At 50.7% G+C, this 21868-nt stretch overlaps 2 protein-coding genes across 8 annotated transcripts in view; one reads left to right on the top strand and one right to left on the bottom strand.

The window, feature by feature from the left end:
• The window catches only part of ZNF395 (zinc finger protein 395), a 43839-nt gene extending 36271 nt beyond the window's left edge, over window positions 1-7568 (top strand). For 4 of the 5 annotated variants that reach the window (XM_017540431.2, XM_017540430.1, XM_037742679.1 and 1 more), the window contains exons 6-10: window positions 866-966; window positions 1727-2036; window positions 3355-3447; window positions 4267-4370; window positions 4640-4938. In XM_017540431.2, coding sequence (XP_017395920.1) covers window positions 866-966; window positions 1727-2036; window positions 3355-3447; window positions 4267-4370; window positions 4640-4751 — 720 coding nt within the window. In that variant the 3' untranslated portion in view covers window positions 4752-4938. Of the gene's footprint in view, window positions 1-865; window positions 967-1726; window positions 2037-3354; window positions 3448-4266; window positions 4371-4639 lie in introns of all 5 variants that reach the window. The other variant, XM_017540429.2, reaches the window with a different exon arrangement.
• A 3464-nt stretch (window positions 7569-11032) lies between these two features.
• PNOC (prepronociceptin) overlaps window positions 11033-21868 on the bottom strand; it is a 26999-nt gene continuing 16163 nt past the window's right edge. For 2 of the 3 annotated variants that reach the window (XM_017540436.2, XM_017540434.2), the window contains exons 3-4: window positions 15267-15660; window positions 11037-11444 (exon numbers count right to left, since the gene is read on the bottom strand). In XM_017540436.2, coding sequence (XP_017395925.1) covers window positions 11359-11444; window positions 15267-15660 — 480 coding nt within the window. In that variant the 3' untranslated portion in view covers window positions 11037-11358. Of the gene's footprint in view, window positions 11445-15208; window positions 15661-21868 lie in introns of all 3 variants that reach the window. The other variant, XM_017540437.2, reaches the window with a different exon arrangement.

Here is a 21868-nt window from a genome sequence, read left to right as displayed (position 1 = left end):
CGGTGTCAGTGTGAGTCCAGGCCAGAGTGGGCGGTGTCAGTGTGAGTCCAGGCCAGAGTGGACGGTGTCAGTGTGAGTCCAGGCCAGAGTGGACGGTGTCAGTGTGAGTCCAGGCCAGAGTGGACGGTGTCTGTGTGGGGACAGCCAGCCACGGAGGGGAGGGGGCCCTGCAGGCCCTAGATAGTCTTGGGTTTGCTCCCCTTTCAGATTTATTTTTTTGAGACAGAGCCTTGCTCTATCACCCAGGCTGGAGTGCAGTGGCCTCGGCCCATTGCAACCCCTGCCTCCCGGGTTCAAGCAGTTCTCCTGCCTCAGCTTCCTGAGTAGCTGGGATTATAGGCACGCGCCACTATGCCCAGCTAATTTTTGTATTTTTAGTAGAAACCATGTTGGTCAGGCTGGTCTTGAACTCCTGACTTGGTAATCCACCTGCTTCGGCCTCCCAAAGTGTTGGGATCAGAGAGTGAGCCACCACGCCCGGTCCCATTTTGGTTTTCTGTTGCTGCTTCTGTTACTTGGTGATATTCCCAGGATTCTCCTCCACCTATTTAAAGCCTCTTCCGTTTTAGCCTCCACCCCGATCCCTGCCTTCTTTCCTGTGTGCCTGCAGACGCCTGCGCGGGAGCGACCTCCAGCGGGGTCTCAGCCACAGCATCAAGCACCACTGTTGGCCGCTAGGACCATCTCTTAGGTTGGGGCTTTCTGGCCCCCAGTTGGAAGTTTCTCTGGTCCCAGGGAACCTCCTTCCTGGATGTTTTTGTTGGGTCGGGCTGGGACAGCAGCCAGTTTGAGTCCCCACTGGGTAAGGGTGAGCGAGAGCTAAGGAGAAAGGCATACCCACTCACCCCGTCTTCCTTTCCCCTAGAACTCCGTGAAGGTGATGTACAAGTGCCTGTGGCCAAACTGTGGCAAAGTGCTGCGCTCCATTGTGGGCATCAAAAGACACGTCAAAGCCCTCCACCTGGGGTAGGTGCGAGCCTGGGGCCTCCAGCTAGGGTGGTGTGCAGCGTTCCTCCACCTTGCTGCGACCCTGTAACCCATGGCCCATAGTGCTTTCAGGAATGTGGCTTGCTGGGAACACCCCCTGGGGTCTCTTCCCGGCCCCCTGGGAAAGACATACTGGTGAGCGTTGTTGCTGTTGACGGGAAAGGAGCTCTGGCCGTCTCAGGGATGTCTTCTTGCCTTCCTGCAGGAAGCCAGATGTTTTAGTTCTGGGTAGAAACAGGGTCATTTGGTTCAGTTGCTGGTGAGACCTCGTTTCCAACATGTTTAGTGGCCGAGCACTGCACCACCGAGTCTTCCTCTGGAGAGGGTCTCTGCGAGCCCCGCCCTGGGGCCTCGGCTGTGTTCTGTGCAGAGCGAGCTTGCAGGCTGCAGTGGTAGGAGCTGACTCACAGCCCTGGGGGAGAAAGCGTGACTACAGGCAGGTGGGGCCCACAGAGGGCTCATGGTCGTGCTCAGCGTGGGATGCCTCCTGCCAGAGGAGAGGTTGGCACATGTTCTGGGAGAGGATGAGCTGTAGGTGCCAGGAAAAATAATTCCCCTTGATGTGCAGCACATAATCCTAGTGACACCTGTCAGGACTGGGGCTCCTGGGTGTTCTCTTGGGTTCAGTCCCTGGCTTACTGGGTGGCCTCAAGCAATCACTTCCCTCCCCACCATGATCCCCGCTGGGTTTGAAGGGGGCAGCGTGCCCCTGATAGTGCCACCCCTCCCTCCCACACAGGGACACGGTGGACTCTGACCAGTTCAAGCGGGAGGAGGATTTCTACTACACAGAGGTGCAGATGAAGGAGGAATCTGCCGCTGCTGCCGCCGCTGCTGCGGGCCCGCCTGTCCCTGGGACTCCCACCGCTGAGCCAGCTCCCACCTCCAGTGTGACAGGCCTGCCCCTGTCCGCTCTTCCACCACCTCTGCACAAAGCCCAGTCCTCCGGCCCAGAACACCCTGGCCCGGAGTCCTCCCTGCCCTCAGGGGCTCTCAGCAAGTCAGCTCCTGGGTCCTTCTGGCACATTCAGGCTGACCATGCGTACCAGGTATGGGGTGGGGTGCGCTGGAGGCCCAGGCTCGAAGCTGACTCATCACGGGCCAGCCTGATCATAGGCCACCGAGCACCCTGATGGAAGGCTGAGCCCTTTGGCTAAATTGCTAATCTCCTCCTCTACAAAGAAACAAAAGGAAACTGATTTCACTGCTCCAGAAATGTGGGAATTCCTGGAGTTCCACATCAGCAACCATCCTGAGTGGTTACTAGAAATCTAGCGGAATCCCAAACTGGGGGATGGATTTGGGCGGGGGAATTGTCACACCTCTGCTTATAAGAGAGGCTGGAGTAGTGGAGTTGGGCTTTCCACAGTGATGTCTGGGTCCTAGAATTGTGTTCCATGGACAAACAGTCCAGCACACACGTTTGGAATACTCACTACAGGCCGAGAATTGGACTAAGTAAGCTTTTCAGGTAGAAGAAGGTTTAGCCCCTGCCCTTGTGGAGGGCGTGGTTCATATCGAGAGAGAAAGGCATGTGTAACTGTGGGTAATTATAACTGGTCAAAGTACTAATTACTAGAGGCATGAGGTGTTGTAGATACCAGAGGGACCAACCTCTTAAGCCCGTGTGGATGAGAAATCACAGAGGCTGACATTTAGGACGATCTTTGCGGCACGTAGCAGGTACTCAAGAAATACGAAGCCTGCTGTGTGCTGGTGTTCTTAAAATCCTTTTGCACCTATTTTATCAATCTCTGGGCCAGTTTGCAAATTAGTTATTAAAAGCTATTGCTTCCAATGAGAAAGCCTTTACGAAACGAGCCAGCTCTCCTTGTTAGAAGAGTGGCCACTTAGCAACTTCATGTTTGGCCCGCTTCCAGCCCGAGGTGACCTGTGGGGCCCAGACACGTGGCTGGCGTTTTCACAAATAGCCCTGACCCTGGATACCCAAGAGCAGGCTGCTGCTTTCCAGCCGTTGCTGGGGGATCCCATGTCTTATCCCAGCCCTGCCCCTGGATACAGAAGCCTTGGGGCCTCTCTTGGCACCTGCCATGGCATGTTCTTGGTAGGCGATCCGGTTGAGAAGTTAAATCTTCTGCAGTGATTAGCTCATGAGGCTGGCACGTAGACGAGCTTGGAGGGAAGGGTTCCAGGGTGAGATTGGCGCCTCGCAGTCAGGAGGCTACTTCAAAGCGTTGGGTGCTCCAGTGTTGCCCTTGGGAAAGCCGAGTGTGTCCCAGAACGTTCTGATCATTGCACGTATGCAGAGCTGTGCCTTCTGCTGCTGCCCTGAGGCTGTGGGGATTGTGAGCAGACTCCAAATGCCTCCTGAGCTAGAGTCCCGGCTGACGCCCTGGTCTTCCGCAGGCTCTGCCGTCCTTCCAGATCCCCGTCTCGCCCCACATCTACACCAGTGTCAGCTGGGCTGCCGCCCCTTCCTCTGCCTGCTCCCTCTCTCCGGTGAGTGTGCCGGCAGCTCGGCTGGGGCTCGGTATGGCTGAGGGCTGTCCCGCACATCCCAGGGCTGGAGGCCCTCCCTCAGGCACAGGGCACGCGGCCACAGGTCAGTGTGGCCATCTTGCCTTCAGCCCCCAAACGTGTTGAAGATCTCTTTGTGCCGCCCCCTCCCCGGCACTCCTCATTTGGCCACAGCCCCTCAAGGTGGTGGAAGGAGGTGCTTGTAGAGGATGCCCAGAGCAAGCAGGTTTCTTGCCAAGAAAATCAGGCGAGGCTGGGGTCAGTGCCGGTGCCCATCAGCCCCCAGTGCCCGTGAGTGTTTTAGGATTTTAATGCTGAGGGGAGAGGAAGGGGGAGAATGTGGAGGCCGTGTGGGATGGGTCAGAAATCTCGAGGCCAAAGGGGCAAGGGCCGTAGGTGGACCCCAAACTCAGATCAGCGGGCAGTCGTTTTGAACTCTGCCTAGCAGGCACTGGTCTTGAGTTTATCCCGCAGGGCGGTGTCATACTGTAAATCACAATGCCAGTGTGCCACTGAGGCAGTTCGAGGCTTCCAGGCATGGCAGCTCCATCCAAGTCCCCTACAGGGAGAACCTCAGAGGGGGCCAGGTCCGGTGGCTCCCCTGTCCTTGTCCTTGGCTGGGTCCTGACTGTGGTGTGAAGGCCTGCGCCTTCCTCACTCTCCTGCCAAGAGCTCCCCATCTGCTGGAGTGTCCTCCCTGAGAAGGCACAAGGCCTCCTGCACCAGAAGGAGCTGGGGACGTGTGGCTGCCTGCCTTTTTCCTGACTGTCCCATGTTCATGGCTCCTCTCCCCATGCCCAGGTCCGGAGCCGGTCGCTAAGCTTCAGCGAGCCCCAGCCACCAGCACCTGCAATGAAATCTCACCTGATCGTCACTTCTCCACCCCGGGCCCAGAGCGGAGCCAGGTGAGATGTCCACTGTTGTCCCCTGCCTTCTGGTTTCTGTGCCCTGTCTCCAGTGGCAGGGACTCCGACCCCACCCAGGTGAAGTCACCAGGGTTAGTCCCCAGATGGTGGATGCCCCGGATGGGACGACCGTTTGGTCAGAGGAGCCTCTGGGCCCTGGTCCTGGTGGCTTTTGCCGGGATCTGCCCCTCCGGCTTCTGCTTATTCTCCCATCCCCGCTCGGTCCACCACCTGGGTGGGACTCTACTTGCATTCCTCTCTTTCTGCAGAAAAGCCCGAGGGGAGGCCAAGAAGTGCCGCAAGGTGTACGGCATCGAGCACCGGGACCAGTGGTGCACGGCCTGCCGGTGGAAGAAGGCCTGCCAGCGCTTCCTGGACTGAGCTGGCCTGCAGCCTCTGCTCCGCTCCTGCGCTGCCGGCAGCCGCTGACAAGACGCGGAGGGTCACCAGCTCTCGGCAGACGCCGAAAGAGAAAGAACGGCAGCGCGGAGCTTGGGCTCTGTTGGCTAAGGTGTAACACTTAAAGCAATTATCTCCCATTGCAGGAACATTTTATTTTTTAAAAAAAGAAACAAAAATATTTTTTTCCCTCTAAAATAGGAGAGAGCCAAAACTGACCAAGGCTATTCAGCAGTGAAGCAGTGACCAAAGAATTAACTGCCCTCCATTTCCCACGGCACCCCCGCTCTGGGGGATTAGCTCGTGCGTAGCAAAAGAGGGAACAGCTCGTTCTGCTTCCTGCTGAGTCCGTGAATTCTTTGCTTTCTCAACTCTTCCAGAAAGGACTGTGAGCAAGATGCATTTACTTTTCTTAAAAAAAAAAAAAAAAAAAAAAAAAAAATGAGTTTCTGGCTGATGGGTGACTCAGAGTGCAGGACTCCCTGGCTGGGGGGCGGAAGAGGGGTTTGCTCTTCTTGGAGGGTACCTCCTGCCCCCTGTCTGAGCACCCTGCACGGAAGTCAAAGGAAAGCCCTTTCTTGGTGACAGCGACTTAAATCTGGGTTCCTTCAGACATTGGGTTGCACCCCAACAAATATTAAATGGCTTCTTCTCAAAGCCCAGAGTAAGAGATTTTTTAAAAGACTGTCGCCAAGTAGCTGAGCCGAAAGGCTGATCAGAATTCTCTTTTTGAAATGTGGCAGTTAAACACTACCTTGAGCATTCTCTCCTCTTTGGTTGAGGAAGTCCGTGAGGGTTTGAGCATCTGGAAACTCTCTGCTCTCACCCGAAGAAGCGCCCTCCTGCCGCCGCCTCCCTCCGGTTGTGGAAAGGACACCTCAGAAATGCTGTGTTTTCTTTTATGATGTATTCAGAAGCCTTTGCTGGTTAAAGTTTCCTTTTATTTGGGTGGCCGGGAGAGACCCAGGGAGGTCCTGGAGGGTCCTTTCTGTCTCCTGGCCCTGCCAAGGGATGTCCCCATTGCTGTTTGCTGCCTGAGGATGAAGGCGGTCAAGGGAACCTTGTACCTGTGAGCTTCAGAATGAGGAAATGACCGGAGCGAGACGTGGGTTTGGATCAGTGGCTACTGGCATTTCGGCCCGTGGTGTTTCTGGAGCATGCAGGGATTTTTGGGGGACTGGGCTGCGTGCAGGCCGATGAGTGGAACTGTGCTTGTGGAGGAGGAGGGAGGTCTAGGGAGCTTAGTGCCAGGCCGACCAGCCATGCGTGGAGACAGAGGGAGCCACGCCCAGACCAAGGGGCATGTTTCTGTTTTGGTGTCTCGCTTTCCTCCCTGCGTGACTTACTTGGGGATTCCTCAGGGCTCGCTGGAATGTGACAGTCCACTGCCCAGCCGCCTTGGGAACAATTTCTGGCTTTATGTCCCAGCTGTCAGGGACTCAGGGGAGCCTACCCAGCCACCTCTCCTGGGACAGAGTGTCAGCATCCACCCCTGGGTTGTCATCGAGGCCGTCCTCCCGGTCCTGGGTGAAGATACCTGGATCACCAAGGCTCCCTTGGCCCCTTCATGTGGGAAATAGACGCGTGCTCTGTAAGGCGAGACACTTTGAGTGTTAAGCAATCTGTAGACCTGGCAATAGGTCGGGAAGGGTGTAGTGCCCTAGGTTGGTGACAGAAGAGACAGACACTTAAGCACAGGTGTCTTTGGTGACGGGGTATGTTTTTATAACTTAGTAAAACATGTATGTGGAATTCTGTCTCTTGGTGAAGCTGAAAGCCAGGCCAGCTGAGGTGGCGCAGGGTTCTCCTTCCTGTCCCTTGAACCTCCTTGAGAATTAAGAGCTGGCAGTCAGTGATGGCGTTTCCCAACACCCCTCACTTCCCAGGACGCCCTCCCCCCCTTCCGCTTCCAATCGTCACGGTGAGGTGGGGGAGCGTTCTTGACACGTGGGTACTTCACTCAGGAGGGCCTCCCCCTCCGCTCTCCGTCAGTGTTCACTGCCATCTTGTCTTTAGAAAGCTGTTTGAATTCCTCCCGTCCCCAGTTTGGACCGTGTAGATATAACTGGATATACAGATCTTTCTCTTTGTGAGGCCGTTGGTACACAGGGCAGGAGAGAAAGGAGGAGGAAAGGGAGGGAACCATCTGGAAGCCGCGGTGGTTTTGCTTTGTTCTTGTTCTTTGGTTCTGGTGCTGCCCTCTCCGCCCGTGCTCAAGCCCGCCCTCCTCCTCCTCAGTCGGCAGCCTCCTTGCTTCCCCTCTGCCCGCACTGCCATCCCGTGGCTGTCGTGCTGGTTCTTCACATGTGCTCCTCTGTTCTCGGGGTTGCTCCATTCGTGTCTTCTTGGAGGGTGAGTCTGGCTGGGGAACCGACCCAGTGATCACGCCTGTTTTCTTCATCTTGACTCCCTCCTTTCCAGCCTGACCGGGCAGTGGACGCGGATGTAAGGAGCATGCCGCGGGTGGGCTTTTAGAATTCAACGGGACTGACTTTCAAAGCAGTTATCCTGGCAAACTGTTTATTCCAGCAGTGTGACTTTCTCCCGAACGTTTCTTGGAATCGCCTTCAGAGTCTGGGACTGTGTGTTGAGCAGCCGTAAGGATGCCGGACGCTCCTTTAGTGCCTGGAGAGTCCAGTGAATGACGTCTGTGGCCAGGCGAGGTCCCAGGTGCAAAGCAAAAGGACCATTGAAAGTAAGATAGCTTGGATCGAATCATGTGACTTTTAAACTGGTTCAGAAAGCAATTTTGCAATTGCTTCCTGAAAAGCAATTACAAAAAGAAAAAAAAGTCAAAAANAACAGTCAAAAAGAGCATGGATATACAGAAAAAGAGTCACATTGTCCTCAGGCCATAGTCTCATTTTTTTTTCCACAATGCAAAGAGGACACAGGATAAATGAAAACACAGAGAAAAATTTAGTAGACAGACTCCTATCACCTATCCAAGAGGACAGTAGTTCTAAATGTGAAAATGAAAACAATAAAGCTTCTGAAAGACCATGGAAGTGAATATTTTCTAAATGGCTTTGAGGTTAAAAAATATTTCCCAAACAGATAACAAAAAGCACTAACCAAAGGAGAAACTAATAAATTAGGCTACATTAAAATTAAGAGGTTTCTTTCATTAAAAAAAGACTTAAGAGAGTGAAAAGGCAAGCCACAGTATTTGCAACACATATAATCAGCAAAGGATTCATATAGAATAAAGTACTTCAAACTACCAATAAGAAAAATCCAGAACTCATTAGCAAAAAGTGGCAAGAGACTGAACAAGGATTTTACAAAAGAAGATATCCAAATTTTCAACAAATATATCAAAAGGGGTTAAACTGGGTGGGTGCAGTACCTCACATCTGTAATCCTAGCACTTTGGGAAGCCAAGACAAATGGATCACTTGAGGCCATGAGTTTGAGACCACTCTGGCCACCATGACAAAACCCTGTCTCTACTAAAAATACAAAAATTAGCCAGGCATGGTGGCTCACACCTGTAATCCCAGCTACTCAGGAGATTGAGGCAGGAGAATTACTTGAACCTGGGTGAGCAGAGTCGAGATAGCACCACTGTACTCCAGCCTGAGTGACAAAGTGAGACTCCATCTCAACAAAAAAAAGGAAAAGGTGGTGTGGTTAAACCTCATTAGTAGTAGAGGAAAGATAAAAGATAAAGACATACCTCTACAAACCCATCAGAATTCAAACAATTAAAAATAACAAGAGTTGGCTACTCTTAGGAGCAATAAGCAGTCACAAACTATCGACAGAGTGGAAAAGGATTTAGGTTTATCTGCTTTGTATTCTCTCAAGTTAAAGATACTACATCTAGTGACCCAGCAACTTCATACCTAGATATAAACATGTGTACATATTAACCAAAAGATGTAATCAAGAATATTCATAGAAACATTATTAGTAATAACTGAAAACAATTCAAATGTCCATCAACTGTAAAATGAATAAATTGTGGTACATTCATGTAATGAAACACACTAGCTTGAGTCCTTGGAGAACAATATTCATTCAGATGTGGAGACTCTGATTTGTTGGGAGAAATCTGTCCTGTTACTTTCTGGTCATCGCAGGGGTTCTGACTTTACCAGGGGCAAAAAAAAAAAAAAAAAAAAAAAAAAAAAAAAAGGGAAAAAAAAAAAAAAAAAAAAAAAAAAAAAAAAAAAAAAAAAAAAAAAAGAAGAGGGAGATAAATCCCATCTGTGAATTTGTCTTATTGGCGCCTTTTCTCTCAGCTGCCTTCCAAGTATTATTTTTACTGTTAAAAATTTTTTTTAAAAAATGTGAAATGTAATGGTTTTACAGCTTAACAATATGAAATATATTTTATAAGGAATAAAATGGTACCTTGTCTGATTTAACGTATGCCTGTCCATTGCCCCTTCCCCTGCAGAAAATAAGATTCTCACTGTCCTTGTCCTTGGTGTCACACAGGTGGTAGCATGTCACACTGAAGCAAAGCATGACATCGATTCGCTTATACTAACGGTAGGTAATGCTTCCCAGTGACTGGGCTGAGCACGTCCATGGGTTACCTGTTATATATAACCCGTGAGAGAGGGCTGTCATCGTTCCATTTCCCAGATGAGGAGAGTAAGGCACAGAAGTTAAATAACTTGCCCAGTGTTATAAACTGGGAAATAATGGCACTAGGATTTTAATCCATGCAGTGAGTATTTTCTGCTGCTTTTCTTGACAACGGGGAGCATATTCTTGACTGCATTCCTGAGTCTTGAGCAGCAAGCGAGACAGGAGAAAATCAGTCACACGCTACCTACTGAACACGGTCTGCTCCATCCAGACGTCGGTTCCAGGTGCTGCGATGGCCCAGGTGGCTGGCAGAGCTGGCCTGGGTGGGAAGGCGTCATTCCACCCGGGGCTGGTTTGTGTAGTTTCAGCGGCTGAACTTTGAGAACCACTTAGTGAAGCAATGACAGGTTCCAAGAAGACCAAGTCAGGTACACCAGGCTTGCGGGAGGAAGCTGTGGAAATGTGTTTCAACGTTCAAGGTGTATTTAAAATTAGTTCAAGGTGCTGGGCTGGGGGGGGTGGGGCAGGCCTCCTGCCAGGATCCTTTCTGTACTGAGTCGTCGTCCTGGTCTGGTCGGGAGAGGCAGGAACTGTGGCAACAGACTCTGGGGAAGAGGGAAGGCAGGGAGGCTGTGAGGAGCTTTGGGGAGTGTGAATGTCTCGGGGTGGATTGCAGGGACCCCTTATCTTGCTGGCCAGTGGGGGTGTCATGCTCAGAAGATGCAGACACTTCATTATGGCATGAGCCAGCCACACCCAGCAGCCTGGAAAGCAGTTTGTCTTTTTCCCTCCTTTTTGCCTTTTTTCATATCTTGGGGGTGCAGTGAGGGACTTCCTTCTCCCCTTCTCTGTGTCCTTGTTCCGGCTCATCCCTCTAAGAAGGCCTTAAATAGAACGATCTGTTCTGCATTTGCCAAAGCACTCCCCACCCCCCAAAGTTAGCTACCTGCCCTCTCCATTTGCAGCTCACCCCCAAACCCTACCTTTGCAGCTGCCTCAGTGGGTCAACCCCCCAACTCTCCAGCTTCTGATTGGGTTTGGCTGGAGTTTGACAGTCAGGAGGAGAGGGAAGTGGGGGCATTGAATCCTGGCCGCCACAGTGTGTAAGTGGCTGGATTTCTCTACTGAAAGCTCCGGAGAGCTAGAGTCCTTGTGGGTCCAGGAACTCCTTTCCTCCTCCCAGGGCTCCCCAGCTCCCACCAGAGCACCCTCCATCCCTTGCTGATCTTCTGTAACCCTGCCCACTTGTGTAGATGGTTAAGTCCCTGACGGACCCGGTCTGGGGTTGCCTGGTGTTTCTCGGCTGGACTCTTTGACAGTGGCACACCCTAATGTGTGAAGCTGGAGATCGAAGTGGCGTCAGCAGGTTTCTCTCTGCCCTGTTCCTTCCTGTGCATCCCGGTCCACTGGGCCCAAACCAGCGGGGCCAGCACCACCTGGAGCTTGTTGAAAAGGCAGATTTCTACCATCTGAAATGGGGTGGGGCCAGCAGCCTGTGCCTCTGTGGCGCTGATGCGCGCAGGGGTGTGAGAGCCCTGCCCTCTCTCCGGCCTTCCGTTCATGCAGGCGTGTGCATTCATTTCCTCACCGGCTGTGCTGGGATCTGGGTGCTTTGCGCTTTTTACCTCTGCCCCTCGGGAGCTGCAGCACTGGTTGTGTGTGTGTGTGTGCGCGCGTGTGTGTGCAGAGCCTGCTTCCGTCACTTAAAAACAGCAAACCAATTTATTAACCATTTGCTCAGTAGAAGTTTAATGGAGAAATCATTGTTTAAAACAATCAGTCAAAAAGAACAGCTCTTTTACAAACAAGTTATGGCAGTGGTGAGTCAAAGCCCCAGGTTCGATTTCCTATTCCTTTCACCTGCCCCAGAAGGGGGACAAGGCGGCTGAGCAGGAGAGACCAGGCCATCGCAATGGTAGCTGGAGGAATTACAAAAATACACTCTGATGTAGCAACAGGGCTGTGGTGAAACATGCCGGGGACTGGGGAGGAACAACCAGACGGGGAGGTTCGGGAGGCGAACGAAGCCTGCTGGGTCTGCAGGTCCTCAGTGCCTTGGGGAAGAAGGAATCCTGGTTCCCAGGCGGCAGGTCTGGGGCTGGACACATGCTGTTTGGGGGATCACCTGGACGCCTGCGGAGACAGAAATGATTACAAAATAGCAAACCTGTTGGTTTTTCTGAACTTTTTCTATTCCCCCTAGAGACTGAAGCAGTGAAAGGGAGGCAAAGAAAAGCTATCAACCCAAAGAAACTGTTTCCAACATAGCCAGAGGGGTCCTCCAGCTCCTCCACGTCTGCTCCCCAAGCCCCGGCACCACTGGCCGGACTAATACACTAAAGGGGAGTCCACGGGCTGTGAAAGGCACAGTGACAAGCCCCTTCCGGGGAACAGCTCTCCCTGGTGTTCAGAGCCCATGCGAAATACCGTCCTTGTTCTCTAGTCCTTTTTTTCCAAGTGCTCTTTGAGCCTGATGGCACACCTGAGCATGAATGAATGTGTTCAGTTTCCACTGCCCAGAAGGAGCACGGCCTGAGGGCAGCGGAAAAGAGGAAGGCAGTATAGGGTCAGGGGAAAGGAAGGCAGACTCAAGCCCAGCTATGACAAGTTCTGTGTAGAGGTGGGCCTGCACCCCAGCACCTTTCCTTCCTAGGACACCATTATACTTTCTGAATAGGGTTTTTTGTTGTTGTTGTTGTTTGTTTGTTTTTAGATAAAGTTTCTCTCTTGTTGCCCAGGCTGGAGTGCAGTGTAATGATCTTGGCTCACTACAACCTCCGCCTTCTGGGTTCAAGGGATTCTCCTGCCTCAGCCTCCCAAGTGGCTGGGACTACAGGTGACCGCCACCACGCCTGCTAATTTTTGTATTTTTAGTAGAGGCAGGGTTTCACTGTGTTGACCAGGCTGGTCTCAAACTCCTGACCTCAGGTGATCCACCCGCCTTGGCTTCCCAAAGTGCTGGGATTACAGGTGTGAGCCACCGCACCCAGCCCTGCATAGGGTTCTTTATCCCATTTCACTTCTTCCCAGCCTTCTCCCTGTCGATTAGTATTAGATATCGTAGACGTCAAGGACAGCATTGGTAACAAGAGTCCCCCAGTATGCAGACATCTTCATCATGTGTAGGGCAGGTTGGGGTGTATGTACGTGGATGAACACAAGGTTGAAGCCACCTGTCAGACTCCCTCATAAATAACATCCATATTGGAACTCACCCACCATGCATGTAGGGGAGAAAGAAACAGAGAGATGGTTGCAGAAGGAGAAAGGAGAGTCATCAGTAATACCCCAGTGAGCTGGTTAATGTTTCCAGTCTCCATCCAGAACTTGAATGTGAGCAGAGCCGCCGACAGAAGCTCCTTCCCGGCTTTGTTTCAGTGCGTCTCAGTTGGAAGCATAATAGAAGATTAGAAAAACCAATGGCCTGGATGGAGGCTCAAATCATTTTTTAAAAAATAAATGGATCCTGTTAATGGGCCTGATTTTCAACTGTGTTTAAGTAAAGAACATCGTCATCGTTCAGAATGAGACACGAGCTTCAGTGTCCCTGAAGAGACGCTTTAAAGAGCAATCTCTTTAAGATTTGAAAGAATTCAACCCATGCTACTTCTGAATGATTTGTGTTACGTGCTGTGGAGATATGGCTTAGAAAGAAACAGGAGGCTTGTCCAGGATCCAAGAGGATGGCTCAAAAGCAGTGCAGGTTAATTTGGGGCCTTTGGAGATGAGTCATCCTGCTAAAATAAACACATCAGCCTTCTCTTCACAACTTAATACATGTGCCCGTGTTTGGTAACGGGCCTGTGGTGAACATGCTGGCCTACCTGCAAAGGGGCCGTCTCTGTGCTCAAGTGTGGGCACCAGACGTTAGCATGTGCACTCATATATCTTCATGAAGGTTGTTAGTGACACGGCTGCCTCTGACTATGGGATGCAACATGAAACGGCACAGGGAGACATTTTTCTCTTATGCTGTGATTCAGGGAGAAGCCCCACTTGGGTCATGTTTTGGGGTAATGTGGATGAACTGACTGGTTCTTTGTGTTAGGGCAATGATACAGTGTGGAAGTGTGTCCTCTTCCAATTTCATGTTGAGATGTGGTCCCCAATGTCGGAGGTGGGCCTAGTGGGCGGTGTTTGGGTCGTGGAGGTGGATCCTTCAGGAATGGCTTGGTGCCCACCCCACGGTAGTGAGTTCATGGGCGATGTGGTTTTTAGAGAGGCTGGGACCTCCCCTCTTCCCTCTCGTGCCCCTTCTTGCCATGTGGCATGCCAGCTCCCCTTCTGCCATGAGTAAAAGCTCCCCGAGGGCTTCACCAGAAGCAGATCCTGGTGCTTTGCTTCTTGTATAGACTGCAGAACCGTGAACCAAATAAACTTTGTTTATAAAGTACCCAGCCCCAGGTTTCCCTTTATAGCAATGCAAAATAGATGAATACAGCAAGTTTCTTAGCTCTTTAAGGAGATGTGTAGGATTCTGCAGATGATCGTATTCCCATATGCAAATTAAGGCACATGGCCTTGATGGGGGGGGACTTCTCCAAATTTTCAGAAAATTCTGTGCTAGTTAGTCAGGGCCACTCAAAGTGACGTATTGGTTGATGGCCTAAGGAAGGTTGGGTTTTGAATGACCAGGTAATCAGGTGTCTTTGTTGTTGTTGTTGTTGAGATGGGAGCCTTGCTCTGTTGCCCAGGCTGGGTGCAATGGCACCATCTCGGGTCACTGCATCCTCTGCCTCCTGAGTTCAAGTGATTCTCCTCCCTCAGCCTCCCCAGCAGCTGGGATTACAGGTGCACGACATCACACAGCTGATTTTGTGTTTTTAGTAGATATGGGGTTTCTCCATGTTGGTCAGGCTGGTCTTGAACTCCTGACCTCTGGTGATCCGCCCACCTCAGCCCCCCAAGGTGCTGGAATTACAGGCATGAGCCACTGCGCCCGGCCTCAATTAGAGTCTTTGATGTATATTATTAGACATGTAGACTTGTATCAGGTGCCTGACAGGGTAGAAACAGAGCAGAAGAAAGAGAACAAGGAAGAAAAGACAGAGAAATAAAAGCAAGCAAGCCAACAAAAGCATAACCAAAATGGCACACTGGAAAGAAGCGAAATGGAGGAAAGAAGATGAACCCCTTTAGTCCGTATTCTAGTAGCTACTAGGTCCATTGGCCAAATTCTCCATGTCTTGCTCAGTAATGATACCATTGACCACAAGGAATCAGTCCCTCTCCGGCAAGGTGGCAGGATGGGCAAATGGCTTGTGGACGGAGGAAGAGCAGAAACCCCAACTCCTGATCGTAACAAGAACTCTTGGCCAGGTAAAATGGGAAACTTAAATGTTTCCACTGAGCCAGGCACCCCGAGACCTGGGGAAAGGCGAGGGATAGGTCAGCCGTCTTTGAAGGCGAAGCAGCACCATCATAACTATAGTTATTGGACTCTGCAAATGGCTGAGAGAAGGTTCTGCTCCTGGTGTTTAGAGAGACCGTCTAGAGGACAGGTGAGCTGACTGGTTGCCATGGCAACCGGATGGGAGTATGGGTCCACTTAACTGTCCCCATGGTAACTAAGCTTCTGGGGAGTGATAGAGGAATTAGTTATCTTAACATACTACTCTTATCCCCATGGTAACCAGTCTTTAGCCAGGAGTGGTCGGCTTCACAATCAGAGGAAAATCTTTGCTCCCTAGAGAAAGGGTGGGCTGACCCCTTGAGAGGGGGTGTGTGTGTTTGGGGATAATCCTCGAGGGTGTGTGTGTGTGTTTGTGTGTGGGGGGATGATCCTTGAGGGGGTGTGTGTGTGTGTGTGTGAATGAATGTGCTTCCAGGCCTGGGAGCAAGGTTAAGATGGTGTGTGAGGTCTCTCCTTGCCCCCAGTTTATTGGTGCCCAACTCACTCATGGGTTGCAGTGGCCGGTACAGCTGGGAGGAGCGCCCCTTCTGGCTACACATTACCATTCTGGTGCAGGGTGCGCCGGCGCTGGCTGGACTGCATGCTCAGGACCAAGTACTGCCTCATAAACTCACTGAACCGCTTCTGGTTGGCCAACTTCCGGGCCGACTTCCGGGCCCCAGTGAAGCCCCCAAATCTCTTCTGCAGCTGCTTCTGCTGCATCTCAGCAGCCTCCTCCATGCCAGGCTCAGGCTCTTCAGGCTCCTGGAACAGGCTCCGGACACGGGGCATTCGCCGCAGATGCTGCATCTCTGAAGCTCTGGGCTGGTAGAGAGCAGCCGCCACGTGCTCTGGGGTGGCCGGGCTGAGCTGCCAGGAGCTCCTGGCCATGACCTTGGTGCATGGAGTCCAGAGGGGGCTGGGGAAGACCTTCTCTTCACACTCCAGGATGCACAGCTGCAAAGATAGGGGTGAGAGGAGGGGAGAAGGAACGAGGACCTCTGTTAGTCCAAGGCGAGGGAGGAGATCCGGCCCTCTGTCGGCTGTACCTGCACCAATGCAAGGGCTTCCGAAGCATCTAATGTATCAAGTAACGTGCAGCAGTTTTACACAGGTTTTTGGGTTCGCAGAACTTCAGAATTGGAAACAGTGAATCATCTGACCCAGCTCCATCATTTTATAAAGAAGCAGGGCTCAGAGAGGTGAGTGTAACCTACTCTGGTGTCACAACACATTTACAATAGCCAGTTAACACAGGATCGGTGTGCTTAGCACCACACCCTTGTTATATCTTTGATTAGGTTTTTGGAGCGGAGCTCAGCTCATGACCGTCACCCATAAAGAATTTTATTTTGTTCTCTCCTCAGGCTTGTGGAAGGTCAGATGGGTTAAAGAAATTGGGGATGTGAAAGTATGTAGTCAAATCTGCATGTCTATTTTAAGGTCACTGTGTAAAAATCTACCTGGGTGTTGTTAATTTTTCAGCCGGCCCACAGCAGTCATCACTATCTGTGTATAATTTATAGCAAATGGGGGTCAAGACCCTGTGGGGTGTAGGCAGGCTGGACGTGTGGGGCTGAAACTGTGATCAGTTCCAGGTAAGGGCAGAGATGCCATCATCAGATGTGAGCCCAGCAGACCCGCCTGGCCCCTGGGAACGCTCTGCTCTGCCTCTCCTGCCCACCAGCTGGACCACACTGTTTCTCTACCCACTCTTGGCTAGTTCTGACCTTGGTTCCCCACCTCCCATGTTCTTGGTTCTGATTGGGCCTCCTGGAAGCCTCTGCCCCCAGCTTTTCTTCCCATTTGCTATTTTGGATTTACCCCTAATTTCAGTCCAGGTTTCTGGTCTTAGCCAGCTGGAAACCCCACTTCCACCTGACCTTGGGGCTGTGAGTCAGCAGGCAGAGCACCTCATCGTAGCATGGAGCTTCTGCCTGCCTTCCAGGGCTTTCTGGGTCAGAGGATGCAACTGACCAGCCTGTATCCATCTTCCCTTCTCCTTATGCACAGAACACTGTTTTATTCCTAAAGGCAACACGTACGTTTCCCACGCTTCCTTACAGCTGTAAGTAGCTGACGACATGAAAAAATGGAAGTGTAATCCCAGCACTTCGGGCGGCCAAAACAGGCAGATCACTTGAGGCTAGGAGTTTGAGACCAGCCTGACCAACATGGCGAAAACCCTTCTCTACTAAAAATACAAAAATTAGATGGGCGTGGTGGTGGGTTCCTGTAATCCCAGCTACTGGGGAGGCTGAAGCAGAAGACTTGCTTGAACCTGGGAGGTGGAGGTTGCAGTGGGCTGAGATCGTGCCGCTGTACTCCAGCCTGAGTGAACAGAGTGAGACTGCATCAAAAAATAAAAAAATAAAAGGAAGTGATCAGGGATCAGGTCGGGTTTCCAAGAAAGTAGGTGGCTGACGTAGGCGGGAAGAGCATCCTGTTTTCCTCTTCCTCCAACTTTTTCTTAGAAGGTGGACATTTTGGCTGACACTGTGTTTGCCCTCTAGAAACCATGCAGCGACTCAGAGGATGGGAGTCGTGGCCTAGAAGCTGCCGACCGGCAGGGAAGAGGAGACTGGAGCTGCCACCGCAGCCCTGGGCCGTCCCCGCCTCACTCCTTGTGAGGAACGGAATCTCTGTCGATTTCAGCCACTGTCACTTTAGGTGTTTGTTACTAGCAGGTGAATTTCATTCTGATCTGATACTCTCATCTTTCTGCTTGGCCTTTCGGTCCCTGTCTCTGAGTGGCACCCCATTCCCCAGTTGACTCAGATTTCAAGCCCTGGGCATATCTTTTCCTCCTCTCTCCCCGCCCCTGTCCCGCCAGTCTACAGGTCTGTCCCTCCTCCCACTCCCTCTGCCACCACCTAAGAGCCTCTTGGGTGGAGCCGGTTCCTCACTCATCTCTGCATCTCTGGTCTTTGCCACTGTCATCAATGTGGTACCCCTGGCAGGATGCCCTTCCCGAAGAATAACTGATCGTGCCATTACCTTGCCCACAGCTAATTGTTTGTCTTATCCATAAAACAGCACCGAACTCTTAAGCAGAGCATTCAAATCCCTCTACCACCTGGCCCAGCCCATCATCTACGTCTTATTTCTGATTCTTCATCACACACCCCCTGAGGCCTATGAGGCTGTTCCTGGACCTTAAATACCACAAAGCTCCTCCCACCCGCATGCCTTTCTCTCTGTCCCTTAGATGCAGTGACCTCCTTGCATCCTTTCCTCCATCCTTCGGGACCCCGACAAGCTCCAGTGCTGCCCCTCTCTGATACCTTCTAGTTCCCTGGCAAGAATCGCTCTCTCCTGCCTTTGTGTTCCTACAGAACTTTGTATTCCTCTTGTGGAAATGTTAATGTTTTATGTCATTAAATTGCAATACCTTCTCTTGTTTTTTTTTTTTTTTTTTTTTTTTTTTTTTTTTTTTTTTTTTTTTTTTTTTTTTTTTTTTTTTTTTTTTTNTGGTCTTGCTCTGTAGCCCAGGCTGGAGTGCAGTGGCACGATCTCGGCTCACCGCAACCTCCGCCTCCCAAGTTCAAGTGAGCTTCCTGCCTTAGCCTCACCAAACAGCTGGGACTGCAGGCGTATGCCACCACACCAGGTAATGTTTGTATTTTTAGTACAGACAGGGTTTTACCATATTGGCCAGGCTGGTCTTGAACTCCTGACCTCGTGATCCACCCGCCTCAGCCTCCCAAAGTGCTGGAATTACAGACATGAGCCACTGCGCCCAGCCAATTGCACTGCCTGCTAAGGCAGAATATGACAAGTTAGGGACCACATCTTACTCATGTTTGAATCCCTTGCAGGAGTCTTCTTCCAGTAAAGAGTAGGGTTTCAGTAGAGGTTTATTGAACTGAGCTGAATGAATCAAGAAGTCACTTTATATTTAGCTAAGAGTGCAAAAGGAAGGGAAGGAAAAGAGAGAGTCCCTGGAGGAACAGGGGTTGCAGCTAGTTGCGACCAGGACCGGAACGCCCGCAGCCCTTAGCATGCGCACCGCTGCAGCAACTCCTGTTGCCTTGCCGCCACCCTTTGCTTATCTGATTACTCGGCTGTCCCATTAGTCCAGGATTCTTTTATTCTTTTTTTTTTTTTTTTTTTTTTTTTTTTTGGAGACAGAGACCACACCTGGTCTAAAGTGTCCCACACTTTGATGTGAGTCCCAATCATCTGCAGAGCTTTTAAAAACAGAATTTCAAGACTCAACTAAATCTCTGAGGAATAGAACCAGGGATTAAAACCTGTTTTTACAAAGGAATTAAAAACTTAATTTTACAAAGGTTAGGTAATTCCGATATTTGCTTGGGTTTGCAAATCACGAGTGTAATTCAATCTTTGCATTTTATGATGCGGTTCAATACTTTGTCTAAAACGACACGGTTAGGTAACAGTATAACCTGAGTTCTACTCAAAGATGCCTTGTGGCCCAACCCAGACGTCTACTCAGCTCTGGGTTCTGTGGGCTTGCAATATGAATTAGCGGCAAGTCATGCAAGAAGGATTCTACGAGACCAAGAGCTGAGGTTTAGATGGGCGCATTGCCCATATTCCAATGGACTGGAGGGGGCGGACGGGGACAGGTCTGGCAGGAGTGTTCCTTTCCTTCCCTGGTAGGGTTTCCGAGGAGCAACCTGTCCAAGTCTACCTGTTAGTCACAGGAGGTGACACTGGCCCCTAGTTTGGTTTTTCTGAGCATGCCTTTTTCATTTAGCTTTTGCTCAGAGATATTTAACGCATGGAACCTAGTTGCTGACAGAACGACCTTAGCAGGAAGATGCAGGGAAGTGCTTTTTCACACTTGCGATGTCACTGATTATAAAACATGCTAGGTAACTTCCACAGATAGGGAGGGCTGCCTTAAAAACAATGGAGTTGCAAACTTCTGGAGTATTCCATAAGAATTGCTACTGTACTGGGCACAGTGGCTCAGGCCTATGATCCCAATACTTTAGGAGGCCAAGGAAGGAGGCTCCTTTGAGTCCAGGAGTTTGAGAGCAGCCTGGGCAACGCAGGGAGACCTCGTCTCTATAAAAATAAAAATGTTAGTGGGGTGTGGTGGAGCATGCCTGCAGTTCCAGCTACTTGGGAGGCTAAGGTGGGTGGATTGCGTGAGCCTGGGAGGTCAAGGCTGCAGTGAGCTGAGATTGCTCCACTGCACTCCAGCCTTGGCAACAGAGCAGAACTCTGTCTCAAAGAAAAAGAATACTACTGGAGTGAGTTAGAATGCAAATTTTTAGCCTACGGCATTGGAGATTCTGATTCGCTAAGTCAAGGTGGGGCCCAGAAATTTGCCTTTTTAGCAACAGCCCCAGTGATTCCGAGGCTGGATGATACTTGGAGGAGACCTGCTTTGGAATTTTCTCTGAGGAGGAAGGAGCCACCATGGAACGTGGCGGTTATAGACTCTTACAGAGAAAGGGTCACTTGGGTCTGTATTTAGCCTGCTCCTGAAATACTTTGAAGAAAACCAGCCAGAATCAATGTCTAGTATATTCTTTCAGATCAGAATCCTCTTGAGTTAGTACTTGACAGAAGTGGATCTCAACTGGGAGTGATTTTGCCCACCCAGGGACCATTTGGCAATATCTGGAGATGTTGGTTGTCAGAACTGGGGTGTGTGTGTGTGTGTGTGTGTGCGCGTGCGTTAATGGCACCAAAGTGCCCAGGACAGCCCCACAACAATTCCCCAGTCAAAAGTGCCCATAGTGGCAAGTGTGAGAAACTCAGCTCTGGAAAGTCAACAGGGATGCAGAGAAGTGTGGTGGGCCCTGGGAAAGCCATCGAGGCAGAGCAGTGGAGCTGGAGCCGGCCTTTGAGCACGCTTGATCCAGTCCTGGCAGAATAGGAGCCCCAAACTGCCTGTGGAATTGTTCTGGTCCGTCAGTTTACAGAAACAGGTCGGAGAGCTGTTAAATCTGGAGGTGCTTATCTAGATCTTCTGTGAGCCCCTGGGTTTCTAAGCCCAGATGGTGATTAGATTTTGCGTCAGTCAGAGAAAATGAAATTCTGTGTTAAACCAGATGCCACAGTCCATACCCAGACTTGATGCACTGTTAGATCAATTAGATGCTAACAAAATCACCTTAATTCTTGATTTAGGAGAGGGTTTTGGGCAGATAGGAGGAAGCCAAATTCACAACAGCATTTGTAGCACCAGATGGGCATAGGAGCTTAATGCCTGACCCTCTGGTGTGCGGAACTCACCAGCCTTTTTCCAGAGATGGGTTAATGGCTTACTAAGTGAGCTGGACACGTTTTGGTAGCCCATTCTGATGGCATTGCTCTATTAAGCCAGAATGCGTATGGGCATCTGGAGCCTCGGAGTGTTGCCAAATTGATCCGTAAAGCTGGGCTTATGGGGAAAGTGAGTGAAGGGCCATTTGGGTGTCTGGGCTCAAAGATTAGGGTACAAAGTGGGAAACAGGCACATGAACCCATTGGAGATAAGCTCATAAACGTGGTCAAGTTTCTGCCACTAAAGAGTTACACCACTTCTGACCGAGAGACATTTGGGAGTTACTTGCTTTGGGAGGTCCCGCTAGAGTATCCGAGGACAAACACAGCAGATGAATGGCATAGAAGACAAATGTATAAGGAACTCCTACTGCAAGTCACCTCATGAGAGGTTTCATTTAATGAAGATCGAACTACCAGAAGCTAGTTTCTTTTGCAACAGAATTTTAGGGAATTATATCGATTGACTGAGACAAAGTCTCACTTTGTCCCCGAGGCTGGAGTGCAGTGGCATGATCTTAGCTCACTGCAACCTCTGCCTCCCAGGTTTAAGTGATTCTCATGCCTCAGCCTCCTGAGTAGCTGGGATTACAGGCATGCACCAACACGCCCAGCTAATTTTTATATTTTTAGTAGAGACAGGGTTTCGCCTTTTTGACCAGGCTGTTCTTGAACTCCTAGCCTCCAGTGATCCACCCACTTTGGCCTCCCAAAATGCTGGGGTTGCAGGCGTAAGCCACTGCACCGGGCCAAGTTTTAGGGAGTTTCAGGTAAATTTCCCCATACTCTTATTGGGGATTGGTTGCCTTATTTCTTGTCTCTAAAACCACTTAGTGAGTCCAGTTTTTTCTCTTTGAGCCGATGAAGTAAGTACCATTCACAATGAGGTTAAAGGCCAGGACGTTGCAATGGGTTTGGG

The sequence above is a fragment of the Cebus imitator genome, unplaced genomic scaffold, assembly GCF_001604975.1.
Source record: "Cebus imitator isolate Cc_AM_T3 unplaced genomic scaffold, Cebus_imitator-1.0 Scaffold125, whole genome shotgun sequence".
NCBI lineage: Eukaryota > Metazoa > Chordata > Mammalia > Primates > Cebidae > Cebus > Cebus imitator.
The sequence above is the reverse complement of the archived record's forward strand: the minus strand, read 5'-3'. Positions and strand labels throughout refer to the sequence as shown.